General features: G+C 53.0%; 1 protein-coding gene and 1 pseudogene across 1 annotated transcript; both read right to left on the reverse strand.

Annotated features, from left to right (window-relative positions):
- Positions 1-1068: 1068 nt before the first annotated feature.
- CACNG1 (calcium voltage-gated channel auxiliary subunit gamma 1) lies at positions 1069-12554 on the reverse strand. The gene is made up of 4 exons (XM_090291320.1): positions 12141-12554; positions 3462-3536; positions 2312-2449; positions 1069-1827 (listed from the first exon to the last, which is right to left on the reverse strand). Exons 1-4 carry the CDS (start codon positions 12373-12375, stop codon positions 1601-1603), a joined length of 675 nt encoding a protein of 224 aa, XP_090147446.1. The 5' UTR covers positions 12376-12554; the 3' UTR covers positions 1069-1600.
- Positions 12555-15091: 2537 nt separating this feature from the next.
- Positions 15092-15351, reverse strand: LOC149998848 (cytochrome c oxidase subunit 6B1 pseudogene; annotated as a pseudogene).
- Between the last annotated feature and the right edge of the window lie 1369 nt (positions 15352-16720).

Raw genomic sequence — 16720 nt, forward strand, 5'->3', positions numbered from 1 at the left:
ATAGCCATTCAGAAGTGTTTTGGGGTGCTAAAAATACAGGCGCCTACTCTGACCAATGTGGCTCAGCGAGTTGAGTGTCGTCCGCAAAGCAAGGGTTCACCGGTTCGATTCCCAGTCAGGGCACATGCCTGGGTTGCAGTTTGGCCTCTGACTGGGGCATATGGAAGGCAACAGATGGCTGTTTCTCTCTCACGTAGATATTTCTCTCCCTTTCTTTCTCCCTCTCTAAAAATAACTAAATAAAACCTTAAAAAAATAAAAATACAGGCACCCATGTAGAAATATAAAATTAGCACTAGTCTAATTCTGCTAAAAGTAATAATAACAATAAACCAATAATACTGATCTCCAAGATGGAGTTTGTGGACTGAGGAATGAGGTCAACCATTGTAAAACCACTTCAAATTTAAAGAAAAGAAAAAAAATAGCATCCTTAGCTTGTGAACCCTACAACAGGCGGAGGGTCAGGTTTGGCCCCCAGCCCATAGTTGGCAACCCCCGCCCTGGAAGGACGAACGCCACGCAGGACTTCCGGAGCGCGTCCCAGGCAAGGAGCGCATGGGTCCTCGCTGCCAACTGTGGCTCCCTTGCCATCTCTCAGGGCTGGGTGAGCACGGTGGCGCTTTGGAAGGTAAAAGGGTGTAAATGACGGCGCGCCGGGTGGCCCTGCGTGTCTGACTGCTAAGCCCGGCTTCCTGATGTGCTTTGCAACAAAACTCCAGCCTCGGAAACCAGACACGGGGGGGGCGTGCGCCTGCGTGCTGTGTTAGCACTTGGATGCCTGGCGGGCCAGCACTCTGGAAATAGCCCCTCCTATTTTTAACGCCCTTGCCTAGTCAGATGGTCTCTGGTTTCTCTCAAAGAAAATCCCGGAGCCCAGAGATGCGAGCTGGAATTCAGGACTCTGAGTCTCGGTGGTCGGCAGGACCCCCTGACCCACCTCGTCCCCACACAAGTCCTCAGCATTCCCAGGACACGGTTTGCTTTCCGCCTCAGGGTCTGTGCGGCCCCTGAGCTGTAATCAGGAATCCTGGCGATGGCTATTGCTCGGCACGAGGGAAAAGCAAGTTTTACAAGACATTTTATTTCAAACCATGGTCAGAAAACACCCAGTTACAAATGCTTCTCAGGCCTCCTAGAAGCCAAGGATGGGATGTTCGGCTCACTGAAAAGGGGGCATCTTGTCCCCAAGGACAGAGGGGCTGGCTGTTGACAAAGGAGCACACCCGGAGCTGGCAGTGTGCACAGGGCGTCTCTATAAGGCTAAGAGGAGGACGGGAGCCAGCTTATCCAAGACGGCTGGCGCCGCGGGGACAACTTGGAGCTCCAGCGGATGGTCAGGCCTTTGCAAACACCTGTGCCCCTGCCGGACCTGCCTCCTTCCCACTGTGGGCAGGTCGGGATCATGTCCACTGCTGGATTCGCAGAGGGGCCTGTCACAGCCCAGAGAGGAGCTCAGGGAGGGGAAACAGCGGCACCTGTTGTGGGGCAGGTGGGTAGAGGGGAGATGGAAAGCTCCCGCCTCCTTTCTAGAATGTTCTGGGCTGGGCTCGGCTTGCTGAAGGGAAAGCCCTGAGAGTCGCTGGGGATCCCGGGAGGGCTAGTGCTCGGGCTCGGCGTCCATGCAGGACTCCCAGGGGTTCCGGGGCATTCGAGGCAGGGAGAAGAGGAGCAGGGCGAGGCCGCCCAGGAAGAGGAGCACGAAGGCGGCGCACGCGCAGGCGAAGGACCAGGAGTAATAGTACTCGATCCAGACGGTCTCCTCGCTGTCAATCATGCGCTTCACCGACTGTCGCATGACCTCCACCGAGACGAAGATGCAGAGACCTGAGGGCAGAACTGCACGCTCAGGGCGCCACCCTGGCCTGTGTCCCCCCAGCGTCTGCTCCGGGACACGGTGGAGACCCAGCCCCCGGGGGAAATCGGTTTCGAGACCGAGGGTCTAAATGGACACCTGCAAAAGTGACCCTGCTGCCTGCCCACCGCTCAGTTCTCGCAGCCTCAGGTTAACTGCGTTACTTTCCATCCTTTGTTGGTATTTTGGGGGTTAATTTAAAATGTATTAGTAACTGGCATTGCGCTCAGCAGCTCGCTGATGACGTCTTTGTGAGAAACGGACAAACTGCTAACACCTGCCCTCCTTCCAGCCCCACCCAGCGTTGATGAGACCCTGCCCAGGTGTGCTGCTGCGGGAGGCTGGGAGTCTCTCTAGACTCATATCACAGGGTCCGAGTGAGAATGGGTGGCACCACCCCTCACCCCAGGACATCGTCCCCCTCACCCGGGCACCTGGGCAGGAGCCTCATGCTACCTGCGAAGGCATAGAACATGGATGCCGGCCTCAGCAGGTAATCCCGCTTCTTCCTGAAGGACAGGAGCACGCAGATGGTTCCTATGATGGCGAAGCCGAGGCTGAAGATGGCGATGGCGGCGGCCGAGATGCTGTACTCTGCAACAGACACGGGCCCAGAGGAGCCTCAGCAGCCTCGCCCCGGGGCCTCCGGTGCGCAGCCAGGCCAGGTGAGTGACCGGGCCACGCACCACGATTCCCATTGCGTGTGTGGGAAGACAGGGTCGGAGCGAGGCGATCGCTCACTCAGAGTCGCGCACAGGTAATAACCTGATTCCAACTCCCAGGTGGCACTAAACTGCAAGTCCACTTCCTCCTCCCCCTCCGGGGCAGAGGCCTCAGGAGGGGGCAGCAGGCTTGCGGCTGGAGACCCTTCTGCAGCAGAAAACTGCCTTTGAGTGACAGGGCAGAGAGGGGCAGGCCCTCGGTCAGCAAGGGGCTCACAAGCAGCCAGTGGACGTGTGGCCTGTGGCAGAGCACGGTGGCTGTGACTGTGTGTGCACGCGTGCGCGTGCCACCGGTGTCAGACTTGCCAGAGCGTGTGTGTTCATGTTGCACTAGCATATAAGGGGCTATCAGAGTGCGTGTGTGTGCACACCCACACTGTGTGCAGGCGTGGCCTGTACTCGCGACAGTGGGGTGCGTGCAGGCTCCGTAGTTCCCTGGAGGCCCCCGGGACCCGATGCGTTTCCCCACGGCCCCTGCTCTGCTGTTCCTGGGGAGTGATGGATTGTGAGGGAGGGAACCAGACAGTCCCCACAGACTCCGACCCTCCAGCCCTGAAAACCATCGCAGGGCCTGGGAGCACTTGTTCCGTTTTCCTAGCTCCTGTCACAACAGCGTTCCTCGGGCTCCGCGGGCAGGTGCATTCCTTCTGCAAGTCAGGGGCCTGCCCGGAACCGGCTCTTCTCCAGCCTCTCGCCTGCCCTGATGGACGCGGGCTCGGGAAGCGTGGAGATGCAGCGCGTCTGCCTCGGAGCGCAGGGGTGACAGGGCCGTTTCCGTCAAGCACGGGGAAGTCAGGGCTTTTGTGCCAGACGATTTTCTGGCTCCGCAGCGTGTGACGGCAGCCACTTCTGCCCACTCTCCCTGCTTTCCGCCATGGTCTTACCTTTCTGAGTGGTGAATTCGAAGATTTCTGAGCTCTCGCCCGGGTTAAAATGCCTGAAGTAGGAACAGTTCTTCTCTGCAAAGGAGGGAGACAGCCTATGAGTTGAGAGAACTGGGCCTGCAGCCGAGGCAGAGGCTCGGCCACCAGAGGATGGGTGTGATGCTGCTGGGGAGGGGGGGGTGTGAAGGGACCTACCGGATGGCTGGTAATCTTGTCCCCAGACCCTCACTCTGGGCTGAGACCAGCATCTTTCTCTGACCATTAGCCCCAAATTTCACTAGGTCAAGGGGGTTGCATAAGAGCCTGGGAGAGCTTCAGGGAGCCAACGCAGACTGAGTCAAAGGTGCAGGCAGCGCTGTGGGTACTGAGCCCATTAGGGAGATGGGGTACCTGAGGCCCAGGGTTCAAGTCATATATCAGGGGGTACAGGAGACTTGGTCAACAAAGGGCTACACAGTGGTTCTCAGTTGGGTCTGATTCTGTCCCGCAGGGGTCATTGAGCAATGTCTGGAGAAATTTTTGGTATCACGACTGGGCAGGGCTGCTGTGGGCATCTAGTGGGTAAAGGCCAGGATGCTGTTAAACATCCCACAATGCACAAGACAGCCCCAGAGTGTTGGCATTGCTGACAGAAACCCTGGATCGCACCAAAATCTAGAGCTGTGTTTCTTTTTCTTTTTTTAAAGATTTTTATATATTTATTTTCAGGGGAAGGAAGGGAGGGAAAGGAAGGGAGAAAGAGCGGGAGAGAAACATCAATGTGTGGTTGCCTCTTGCACACCCCCAACTGGGGGCCTGGCCTGCAACCCAGGCATGTGCCCTGACTGGGAATCGAACCGGCAACCTCTTGGTTTGCAGGCTGGTGCGCAATCCACTGAGCTACACCAGTCAGGGCTTTGAGCTGTGTTTCTTAGCAGCAGCCAGGCCAAACCTGACTCACTGGAGATGACTTGGGAAGCAAACAGTGTTTTTCAAAACCTTTCCAGGAGATTCTGATGGTGGAGAAGCAGGAAGCCCTGCTCCAGGCCGCTTAAAATGCCCCACAAAGTGCTTTTCTGAGTGGGCCTCCTGGATAGACTGGGTGAAGGCTAGAGAATCCACGCAAGGGCCAAATGTGACCAGCCCATCCTTTCATCAGACCCTTGACACGTGGGCGGTTGGGGCAGCCCAGCTAGGACCTACCCCAGTGAGCCTGATCCACCTGAGAAGAGTCGGAAAAGCCATAGAGGATTCGTGGACAGCAGAACCCAAAATCTGGCTTTGGTGGGCGGTAGAGGGAGGTCTCTGGACAAAGAAATTCATGCCGCTTTTACATATGATTTCAGGCATGGTTTCTCTTCTATTTTTTCCTTTCATCTCTCTTATAACTAGACATACTACAAACTCAAAGGACAGTCTTATTGCATCTTGAATACAGTTTGATATTCTTTACTCCTGACGTAGGAAGCAGATGGATGGGTTATTTGATATTATTTTGTTTCTTTAAGAAAATTAAATTAGGTTGCTTTTTATGTGTGTGAGGTCCTTTGTTGATATCTTTTTCCTGTGGATCCGCGATCTTCAATAGAAAACCTCTCTGTTTAGAGGGCATCTGGCTTGTGCCTTCATTTCTTTATCTTCAGGCTGTATTTACATTTTTGCCAGGTGATTGATGCTGCCTTTCTCTCGGAGCCGCACGTGAGGCTCTGCCCTCCTCGGGATGCAGGCTTCCTTCTCTTTGGCCTAAATCATCTCATTGCCACTGATGCCGGGCTGGGTCCTCCCCCTCGCCCCTCCTCTCCCACGTCATGGTGGAGGAAGGGAATGACCCCTGGAGACCAAGCCTGGCTCAGCAGCAGTACATGTTCCGAGAGGCGAACCTCCTTCTCTTTGAGCTTCTATATTTAAATCACTTTCCTTTTGAACCGAGTTACCTGGGGTGTGTGACTACCAGCGGTGATGTCAGAATTGAAGCTGCTCCTTTCTCTCTCAGTGCTTCCGGTGCTATTTTAAAGCATCACCCACTTATATTTGTTAGATGATTAGCTATAGATCCTCTTTAATCACTGCTTCACAATGGCTTGTGCTGTGTCGTAAGTCAACACGTACCTCCCTCTGGACAAAGGAACATTTCTATTTCATTCTTTAAGGACCAATTTTGGTTATCATTGAAAACCCTTGGAAAAGAACTGACTGAATTCAAGTGTATTTCATGGTCAGCTGCCTCTCTGCCTCGAGTCAAAGGCCTCCGGAGCGGGGGGCGTGAGATGGAGGTCCGAGAGCCTGGCCGAGGCCCAGCTACTTGGTGGCCCTGAGTGGCCGAGGCCCTGCTTGCCCAGGTTTGTGTTGTCAGCCCCACCAGATGGACAGCTCCAGCTCCGTTCTGGACAAACCGCTGCTGCCACTGGGTGTTGGCACAAAAACTTTCTTAGCTCAGATCACAGGGGGAAGCTTCATGTCTGGGAGGCAAGCTTGTGGATTCTGGTGGTGGTGGGGAGTTTCCCCTCAACGGCCAATTGGACTTCCCCTCCCCTGTTCGATGCTCTCACACATGGGGTTGCGGGATGGGGGCACCCAGTGGGCAGGGTTCCCACAGAGGACATCTGGAAGTCTTAGCTTCTCTCTAACGTGGCTGAACTTAGGCCTTGAGGACAGACAGGCCAACCCTGTACGCTCTCTTGGGCTTAGCACATGAGAAAGGCCAGTGCTCTTTGCCCTGAACCTGGGAAGGACACCGCTTAGGGCCCCATGGCTGCCTGTTGGAGACCCCAGGCTCCTCCGTGGTCCCTGATGGGCCCAGCAGGGGTGGGGGCATGTCAGACCCAGAGCTCAGCCTGGACACTCCCAGCACCAACAAGATGCTCGTTTAGGACTTGCCACTCAAGAATTGCCAAGGGTCCTGTAGGGCTGGGCAGACCTGTCCCTGCCCCTTTGGGTGCATCAAGGGGACTTGAAAAGGAAGGACATCTGAATGAGCCTTGTGTGGGCCACGTGGTCACAGGGATTTGGAGCGGGGCAGTGACGGTTCTGTGCAGACCCAGTGCAGATCCTGAGGCTTCTTGCCTTGGCTGCTCTGGTGTCCCCCACAGCCCCAGCCAGGCCTCTGTGACACTTCCACAAAGCTCCGGGTTTCCAGCTTTGCCTCGATGAGCCCCAGGCCCTTTACCGGGCAGAAAACGCAAGGGCTTGGACTAAGTCATCAGAGAAACCAAATGCCAGGGGGATGATCTGGGACCTGGATTAGGAACTCTGAGGTTCCTCCAGCCCCCTTTGTCTCTGCGAATGGCGCGTGGTGATTTTTAGCATTTGTGTGTCTATTTTTCTGTGTTTCAGAAATATCTACCATGAGTCAGAAGACTCAGTGGTCTAAAACATTCTTTAAAAATATGGTGAACTCAGCTATTGGGCTTGACTGGGGTTGGAGTATTTTGGCTAACCTAATATTGGAGGTGAATGGAATGGCTGTCTATACAGACCCACGTCTAACTGTGCCAATTTCAAAGAACTAGAACAGAGGGCACATTTAACGCCAAGCCCAACTTGCATTCATACAGATCTGTCCTTGATCGTTGGAACAACTTGTACAATTAGGGGGAGTTTCTGGGTTATCACTGAGGATGTGTTGGTGGACTCAGTGCTGGCTGCTACAGACTTCAATATAACAAAAAAAAATCTTGTTGATTTGCACAAAACCAAGAGAACTAGTACTTTAGCGGTTGGAAGAAACATTTCACCCACTTCTTACATGATCAATGCCAGGGTTAATAAGCCTTCCCTCCTTTTGTAAAAGTTCTTCATGCCTCCAACAGCGGTTTCTCTGTGCTCCGTCTCCCTCTACCCTTCTGATTGAAGACTTTTATAAAATGGGTTGGAGAAATCCCCAAGAGCCTACCCCAGAGCTCAGAGCACTGCTGTCCTATGCGAGAGAAGTCTAGTTCCAGCCTGGGTCTCCAGCATGGGCTTATGTGGATGGGGAAGGGGGCCACTGGAATTCTTGGGGTGAGTAGCATCATGACTTTTCATATGGCCCCAGGCCCCACACCGAGTACTGGAAGACAAGATGGACCACTAGGGAATGGAGCCCTGGGGCAGGCTGCTCTTTGCCCCAAAGGGGCAGAGCCTGAAGGAGACAACATTCCACCCAGCCCAAGGGCGGGGGTACCCCTCCGGGGATTCACTTGGGCTTTCGGACAGACAGCTTCTCCTGACAACCGGGGAAGTCCTCCTCGCTTTCTGGAGGCACTAGTGTTGACCTCCGAGGTTGGTCTTGTGCATGACATTCCTTCTAAAACTCTCTGGGTCCGTGGAAAACCAAATTAGGCAATTTGTGTCCCCAGAGCCTCCATCATTCTATGGCTGAATGGGACGCTGAAAAGTCTCCTCTGTTGCACCGGCTCCTGGTCCCTGTCATGTCAGAGGCTGGCCCTCTTATGTGTTTTCTTGGGCCAGCAGCTTTCGGGAGCTGTGTATGTGTGTGCCGTGAAGCGTAAGGGAGTGGCTGGAGAGCGAGGAGGCGCTGGATTTGAGACTTGGGTGTTGAACCTTGACTTGTTAGTAGGCTGGCCTTGGGAAAGCCTCGCTGAGCCTCAGTTTCCCCACAGGTAGAGTGAGAACCACCTGTGGAACACAAGCTTCCTCACTGGGTTGTTGTAGTATAATGTAGCCACTAAAAAGGTGAATTTTAGGGGTACAAATCCTGAATACTCTGCCATGGTAATTGTGTGAACTTGGTCAAATTACTCAATTTCTTTATCTGTGAGATGGGATGATAATAATAGCATGGACCTCAGAAAATTTTGTGAGTATTAGGTGAGTGTATATATATATTCCCACTGCCTTTTGGCCTCCATGATGTTTGGGAAAAATTAGCTATTTTTCTTACTAAGAATTTCTTGTATGTGATGAGTCCCTTCTTGCTCTCACAAGAGTCTGCCTTCCTTTTTTGACTTCTCTATCTTTTGAGATGATGTATCTAGGTCTTGATTTATCCTACTTGGAGTTCATTAAGCTTCATGGGTTTCTAGATTAATGTTTTCCATCAAATTTGGAAAAATTTTGGCCATTATTTTTCATATACCTTCCTGCTCCTTTCTCTCTCTCTCTCTCTCCCTCTCTCCCTCTTCCTCCTCCCTGGGAGTACCATTATGCACATATTGGTACATTTCATTCGGTCCCACAGGTATCTCAGACTCTGTTCCTTTTTCTTCATTTTTCTCCCTGCCTCTTTCTCAGACTAGCTAAACTCAGTGGACCTGTTTTTAAATTTATGGATCTGTTCTGCTTGCTCAGGCCCGCTACTGAACCCCTTTGTGAGTTTTTTTCATTCCAGTTATTGTACTTCTCAACTTCAGAATTTCTCTTAGGTCCTTTTAAAATAATTTCTGTCATATTATTGATATTCTTTATTTCATGAGACATTATTCTTATCTTTAGACATGATCTCTTTTAGTTCTTTGAATGTATCTAAAATAGGTGATTTAAAGTCTTGGTCTAGTAAGTCCAATGACTGGGCTTCCTTAAGGATCTGTTACTGATTGCGTCCCCTTACCTTAGATATGGGCCATGTATTTTTAGTTCTTTGCATGTTTTATAATTTCTAAAAATTAGAAATTTAAATTTAAAACTGGGAAGTTTAAACAATATAATAGAAATCATATTCCCACCCTTACCCAGAGTCTGTTCCTGTTGCTGTTTGTTATTATTGTTTGTTTAAAGACTTTCTGAATTAATTGTGTAACGTCTGTATTCTTTGTTATGTGTGGCCACTGAAATCTCTGCTCAGTTCATCTGGTGGCTCAGTTCATGTTAATTTCCTAAAATTCTTGGAACTGATACACCTCCCGGCTTTTACCGAGGGGCTCTGTGTGAAACGCTCAGCTAAGCAGTGTGCGCCTCTGCCTTAGCCTTCACTCTCTGCTTGCACGCAGCCTCGGGGTGAGCCAGAGGGGAGGCTCAGGGCTGTCTCAGGTCTTCCCTGGGCCTGCATGTAGCACCGCGCACACACATGGTTTTCTAAGTCCCGAGGAATGTGTTGGAACTTTTTAGAGCTACCAGTGGACAGCGCATGCTCCAGCTTTTTGGTTAGCCTCTAGTGTGCCCTGTTATCTGCTGCTTCCGGCAGTTGCCGTATTAGGCAACTGTTTCTAATTGTTTTTGACAAATGTCCCCTGGGAAGACTACTGTTTCCACTGGATGAGCTCAGAGTCCGATCAAATAAAGACAGCCTTGCAACTGGGGACATCCAGGGAACCACGAGCAGGCCCACCAGTGACAGTTCTCCGGGAATGTGGCCGTGAGAGAGATCCAGCCCCTTCCGTCCCCTCTGGGGGCTACCAGGTTGCGGGGGTTCATGGTGAGGACGGGCTGTGGGGTTTCAAGGCTAGGACAGAGCTGGCGGGAAGCAAGAATAGAGCCAATTTAAGCACCACAAACCTCACTGTTCTTACTGAGATTCACCCATTTCTCCTGAATGAGCACTTGCTGGGTTGCTGTGAGCCTGTCTGATTTCCAGAGTTCTGAAAAAGTTTATTCTGATTTTTGCCGATGTTCATACTGTTTTTATGAAGAAGAGGATTTTTGGAGGTTCTTAGGCTGTCATTTTTTTTTTTTCTAATATCATCCAAAGTTAATATACGTTAAGCATTTAAAACAAGGTTTGGCAACCCTGACCCATGTGGCTCAGCTGGTTGGCCGTTGTCCTGCAAAGTGAAAGGTCGTGGTTTGATTCCTGGTCAGGGCACAGGCCTGAGCTGTGGATTTGGTCCCTGGCTGGGGTGCATATGAGAGGCAACCAATCGCTATTTCTCTACCTCTCTTTCTCCCTCCCTTCTCCTCTCTCTAAAAGTAAGTAAATAAAATCTTTTTTAAGTTTGGCAGATAGTACTCCATTTGTGTTTGCAGTTATTTTTACTATTAATAATAAATAAGAGAACATGTATGAACTCTATTCATCCCTCCAGAAAAAAAGTGATCCTAGAGAGCACAGATGGGAAAGCAAAGGATGTTCATGTGCAGAGAAAGGAGAGGAAAGAAGGTAGGAACCCATGTCAGAAGCTTGTTTGGGGTAAGGCTGTGCTCACAACTATGATCCACTCTGAGGTAGACTCTGGCCCAGGTCAAGGCCAAGTCATGCCTGCTGGTCCCCAGCAGCTGGTTCAGTCACTTGCCACCAGTCTGTCTTTTCCTTGTATAGACTCAGCTCACCTCCTTGCTCATCTGCTCTGTAAACTCACCAGACTTTAAAAGGCAGATGCCTCCAAGGACAGGTGCACAGGACCATAACAGGGCGTTCCTGGAGACTGTGCCTCGCCCTGCCTTGCCCTGCCCAGGGGAGTTGGCTGGATGGTGAATCTGTTTACGGGTGTGCTCAGCAGTGGCTGAGGGGCATGGGCATCAGGCTACATGACACCCTTCGAGCACATGTGCATGCCATTTAAAGCCCTCGGCCCTGAGACTCCGTGTTTCCAAGATAGCTGGGTATTTACGAGTCTGCTGAGTACCCGGTGGGAATGAGCAAGGCAGGAGCCGGCAAGAGAAGAAGGAAGTGCAGGGAGGGACGAGGGAGGGACAGGGTTTGGGCTCCTTTGTCCCACACACATGCTGCAAGATTTTGGAGCACTTGGCATTGCCTTCCTTGAAGGGGAGGCTTCAATGAACACCCGGTCTGAAAACAGGGAATAATCCTGAAAACCAAGTGGGATGCTGCACTCCTCCTGGCCCACTTGGAGTGACATTTGTAAGCGCTGGGAGGGACTTTATGTTACTGAGCCCAAGCACCATAGGAGGAAGCACTGTCACTTAGGGCGGTCATGGGCAACGTATGACTAGAGCCCTGGCTCCTGATTCTCCAAGAGGGACTGGCCCCTGAGCCCACGCAGTATTTGCTCTAAGCGTGGAGGGCTGCATGTTTGCAGAGGAGACTCCTCATCCTAACGCCAGGTATTCTTCACAAGGAGCTCACCTTCAGTGTGTGGTGGGTCACACGGTAGGAAATTGGGGAATGCACTTCAGTCCTGGTGGAAGGAAATGCTTCTCATCTCCGAGGGGGTCTGAGCTAAGGGAGGATGTACCGAAGGACCGATGGTTGTCCCAGGAGGCAGGTGGCTCCTGGTCAGTCAGGCGGGACTTCACAGGCAGGTGCTCAGCCTGGGCAGTCACTCATGGCCCCGGCCCAGGAGGGAGCTGCGCCTGGTTTCCTACTCTGCTGTTACCATCCTGAAATTTTGAAACCATGGCAAGGAGTCCTGCATTTCCATTTTGCACGAGGCCCTCCGAGTTCTGCAGCTGATCCTGTCTACACCCTGGAGTCTGGGGAAGGAATATGCCCACCCCACAGGCCCCTTCAGCCTGTGGACATGGGGCTACCTGCCTGTCCTTGTAGGGAGAGACTGGGGCTGGGCGCACCCAGAAGAGTGACCGATTTGGGGGCCAGAAGCCCCTGGTCTTGCAGGTCCACGGTGTCTTTCCTGAGCCTCTGGTCCCACATGTCCAGCCCAGTGCTCTGGGGGGAAAGCCCCACACCTTGGAACACAGAGACAGGGAGAGATAAATGCCCTCGTTTTACACCGGTCGTGGCCACCAGTACGACCTCATGCAATCCCGACCCTCTCCCCTGGGCACAGAGGCCTGTTCTGAGCCACTTTTCCAGGGGGGCTGAGAAGGCAGGAAGCAGGGACAGGGGCCAGAGAGTGGGTACGTTACCCCCAGGCAGGGTGATGGGTCCGCAGCTCTTGTCCTTGCTGTCACTCATGATGATACTCTTGGTGCAAATCCGCCAGAGGCCGAAGTGGGCCGCCTCGCACGTGGCACTGTGGCGCTCCACCTGGGGGCTCAGCACGGCCCAGTGGTCGGTCACCACGGCCACCGTGGCCAGCACGATGCCCACCAGGATGCAGAAGAGGGTCACGTGGACCTTCAGTGTGCTGGTCTGGGACATGGTGGTCGCGGAGGGGATGTGCTCTGGGCAGGGTCTGGTGGCAGTGGCTCCTCAGGCAGGTGGCAGCCGGGCTGGGGTAGTGGCAGCGATTACGGTGCGGGGGGTGGAAGCTAAGTTTAGTGTGTTCGGCCGAGCCAGAGTGGGCTGGCCTTGGGGCTGAGGGACACTGGACGGGGCTGAGCAGCTGCCCACACGGGACAGGGCCTGAGGGAGGCTTCTATTAATGCACATGTACAGGCACGTCACCCTCACCGAGGATGACTTCTTCTCAAGTTTCAGGGCTGTCTTCCCCTCTTCGAGCCAGAAATACCTCAGGGTGGGGCAAGGAGAGAAGGCTGTAGACGGTGACTGGGGACCTGGACCGAGTGGCTGCGCAGGATACCTGAGTGGGGCGTGGGTGAGGGACACTCTGTGTAGGGGCTGAAAGTCACTGCTGGTCAAGGGCAGGAGACCCTGGGGGACCCCAGTGGCGCAGCCTTCTGTTCTCACACTGGGCACGTCCGTCACCAGAGTGGGGTGAGTGGGTCCTTGTCCTAGAAGTCTGGGGAACCCAGGACCGTGGGCCTAGGGACATCTTAGGGATCCCCTGCCCAGGGCCACTGGAGCCACTGCCCAGCAAGAGCTTTAGCCCCAAGGCCCATGACATCCCCAAAACTGCAGGAAGATTTCAGATGGTTCCTAGACCTGCCGTGACCTGACACTACCCAGCATGAGAACGTTATTTTCCTTCTTTCTTTTTTTAATCCTCACCCAGGGACATGATTTTAGATAAAGAGCAAGGGAATGAGAGAGAGAGAAAAACATTGATGTCAGAAAGAAACAATGATCAGTTGCCTCTTGCACACCCCCAACCGGGGATTGAACCCACAACCCAGGCATGTGCCCTGACCGGGAATTGAACCCGCCACCTTTTGGTTTACGGGACAACACTCCAACCAACTGAGCCACACCGACCAGGGCGAGAACGTTATTTTCTACTCCATTCTCCCATCCCCCCTGCTGGGTCCAGAAGAAAAGCCCCAGTTGGGGTAAAAAACCTTTCTGACCTTCGCCCAGAGAGGGCAGAGCACCCAGAGCTGGACCTGAGCGTAGTTCTCTTTTTGATTCACTATTTTAGTTTTACCTCTGTTAATGGCAGGTCCTATTTTCCAGTTATGTATTTACAAAATAAATACAGAGGTTAGCTGATTTACAGGTGCTATTAAGAAGCGTAATGGGTGTGTGGATAGAGCAGAGGGCATGTGACAGTTTGGTCCTCCGAGAGGCCCGCCCACCCACACGACCCCGGCTGGTCTCCAGGCCCCGTCACAGCCCCTGGCTTCTGTCTCCTCCTGCTCAGTGCACCAGGTGTCTCTGGGCTGATGCACAGCCAGGAATCAACCCCTGAGCTGGGCAGGGCTGGGAGCTTCAAACTCCTGGCCTCAGGGTTGCCTGTGTGCGGAGAAACGCTCAGGGGCCCAGCCTTGGAATCACAGACCAGTAATAATAGTGATGGTCGCCACAAGAGCTCATCTTCTGTGCGCGCTTACTGTGGGCCGGGCGCTCTGCTCAGCCTCTCAACATCATTGTAGTTAATCTTCCCACTGACCCAGGGGTCAGCTATGACTCCCCCTTTACAGATAAGGGTGTGGAGGCTCGGAGCCAGGAGGTAACATGTCCAAGGTCACGCAGCAGGTAAATGGTGAAGCCAGGCTTCAGAGCCTGGAGCCCAAACCCTTAACAGATACTTGGAGCTGTGGTTTGGAGAAATTAAAAGTACGTCGAGTTTCCCAGGGTGGTGGGGTGGGCATCAGCGCTTCCCAGCCAGGGGCCTCTGCGGGTCTTCGGAAGTGTCCTAAGTGGGGCGCCCTTAGCATCAGCGGCAAAACTTAGCGTCAGCAGCAAACCACATGGCAGGCAGGCCGGTGGAGAGCCAGGCCGAGCCTTCCCTCAGTGGGGGGGCAGGCTTGTGGGGTCCTGAGGCCTCCACCCCACCAGCAGAAGCTTAAAGAGCGATGGCCTCTTTCTTTTGAAGTAGTCTGTGGGTAAGCCTGCCACGAAGCTGGCAGCACCGGGGGCTGCGGGTGAGTCTCCTGTCTCCTCCCCGTTTACTAAAAGCTCCTTCAAACGAGGTTTCTGCTCATGGAGGCCGCTGCCAGCCTCCCTGCTCAGCGGCATTTGCTGGGAGCCAACGCCCCCACCCAGTCCCCTTCAGCTTCCTCCACATGGGTTCTCCCCTCTCCAGGGCATCAGGAAGGACGGCTTCTTAGGGAGTGGGAACCAGCCTGCCTGTGAGGGAGCCCACAGCCCCAGGATGGGATCCCTGCTCCACTGGCCTCCAGCTGTGCGGCTTCCAGCAAGTCATTAGCCTCCTCTCTAAGCTGCCCTTCCCTCATCTATAAAATGAGGACAAAGCGCTGACTGGGAGCTGCTGTAGAATTAGAGATAATGCATTTATCAGCTTAGCAGTGGTAGGTGCTGTGGACTGAATTATGTCCCCAACCCCACCCCTGCCAAATTCATATGTTGAGGCTCAAACCCCATTGTAATGGCATTTGGAGATGGGGCCTTGAGTGGCTCATTAGGTTTTTTTGTTTTTGTATTTTTTACACTTTTCCAACAAGTATTTATTATTAGTTAAGCCATGATTCAGGATCCTCAGGTGGGATGTACCCAGGTCCTCCTTCACCTCCCTGGGAGGATGGAGGACAGAGAGAACAGGTGGGGTGCAGCCAGTTCAGATCCTCCCAGGAAATGTGCCTTCTGCCTGGTGGTCATCCCAGCCCGACGCCCAGGACATGGGGCAAAGGGACTGGCACACACGCCGGTACCATTTGCACATGGAGACATCGCCCCCTTTAGCGGTCATTGCCTTCTCACGGTGGTGGAAGTGCAGGTAGTTCTGCCAACAATTCCTGGTCTGGTTCTGATTGCGGAAGCGGCTGTCATAGGGGCAGCCTGGTAGTTCTTGACTTTGGTCTTGATGTCTTCTGCCATGTTGCCGATTCTAAAGACACCCCCGAGGCTCCGTGCAACTCAACGTGACCCTCAGCAAAGATGCCTCTGGGTAATTAGGTTTAGATGAGGTCATGAGGGTGGGGCCCTCATGATGGGGTTAGTGCCCTTATCGAAAGACCCCAGAGAGCTTGCTGTCTCTCTTTCTCTGCCATGTGTGGACTCAGTGAGAAGGCGAAAGCCAGGGGGAGGGCCTTCACCAGAACCCAACTTGAGCTAGGACTTCCAGCCCCCAGAGCTGTGCAGAAGGTCACCCAGGCTATGGAATTCTGTTATGGTAGCCTGAGCTAATACAGTAGGCAATGAGTCCAGTAGGGCTGCTGTTGTTATTATTTGTAGACTGCAGATGGATCAGCTTTCTCTAATGGGCCCAAAGCTTCTGGAGGGTGGACACGGTGAGACTGTATTATGTACTCATTCTGGGTCCCCTCAGAGGACCCCCTGGATCTGAGCTCATGAATGACTATAGACAGGAGGATGGACAGATGGACTGAAAGTAGGAGACAGAAGTTCAAATAATTCACTCTACCAGATGATACAAAGGACATCTCTATGTGGCTCAGGGCCACAGGGACATAAGACATGGCAGCTAGGGCAGCCCTGGAACAGCTTGGACCAACGTCTAATTTGCCTCCAGGCACGGAGGGACACCCCAGGAGGGCACCATTATCACTCTGCGGTCAAGTTCAAAAGGAAGCAGCCTCCTGAGCTTGGACATTTTCTACGGTCTTCAAAGTAGATGTGCTGCGCTAAGCTAATCAGGAGACGTCAGTACTTTTCTCATCCAGATGAACCCGTTTTTGTTTGTCCCAAATGACTGCTCTTTTCCCAAGAAGGACCACACGTAACTAGGGGAGGGAAAACATCTCCCAGAGATAGGTCTCATTCAGAGCTGGGACCAGGGCACCCCTGGGTGAGGGCCAAATAAACTCTTTGGCAATGTGCTGATCTAATTTTGAGCTCAGGCTTAATTAGGCAAAGAAATGGCCTTGGGTGTTTGATCTTAGAATACCGTAAAGAAAAACAAAGTGCCGCCCAATTGGTCCCAACTTCTTTATGCCACTTGGTCTGCCTCCCGGCACCATTCACCTGGGACCCTCTGTTGCATTAGCCTCACTGCCCCCAGTTCCATCCTGTGCCTCTGCCTAGTGGACCCAGAGCCCTTCCATCTTCAAAGGCAACGATCACATCACTCTGACTTCTGCTTCTGTCATCACGTCTTCGTCTCTGACACTCCTGCCTCCCTCTTTCGGTTACATGAGCCCTTGTGGTGACATTGATAATCCAGGAAAATCTCCCCATCTCAACATTAATTGGATCACATCTGCGAAGTCCCTGTTGCCACGGAAGG

Source organism: Furipterus horrens, unplaced genomic scaffold (genome assembly GCF_987537825.1).
Source record: "Furipterus horrens unplaced genomic scaffold, mFurHor1.1.pri manual_scaffold_11, whole genome shotgun sequence".
NCBI classification, from domain to species: Eukaryota; Metazoa; Chordata; class Mammalia; order Chiroptera; family Furipteridae; genus Furipterus; species Furipterus horrens.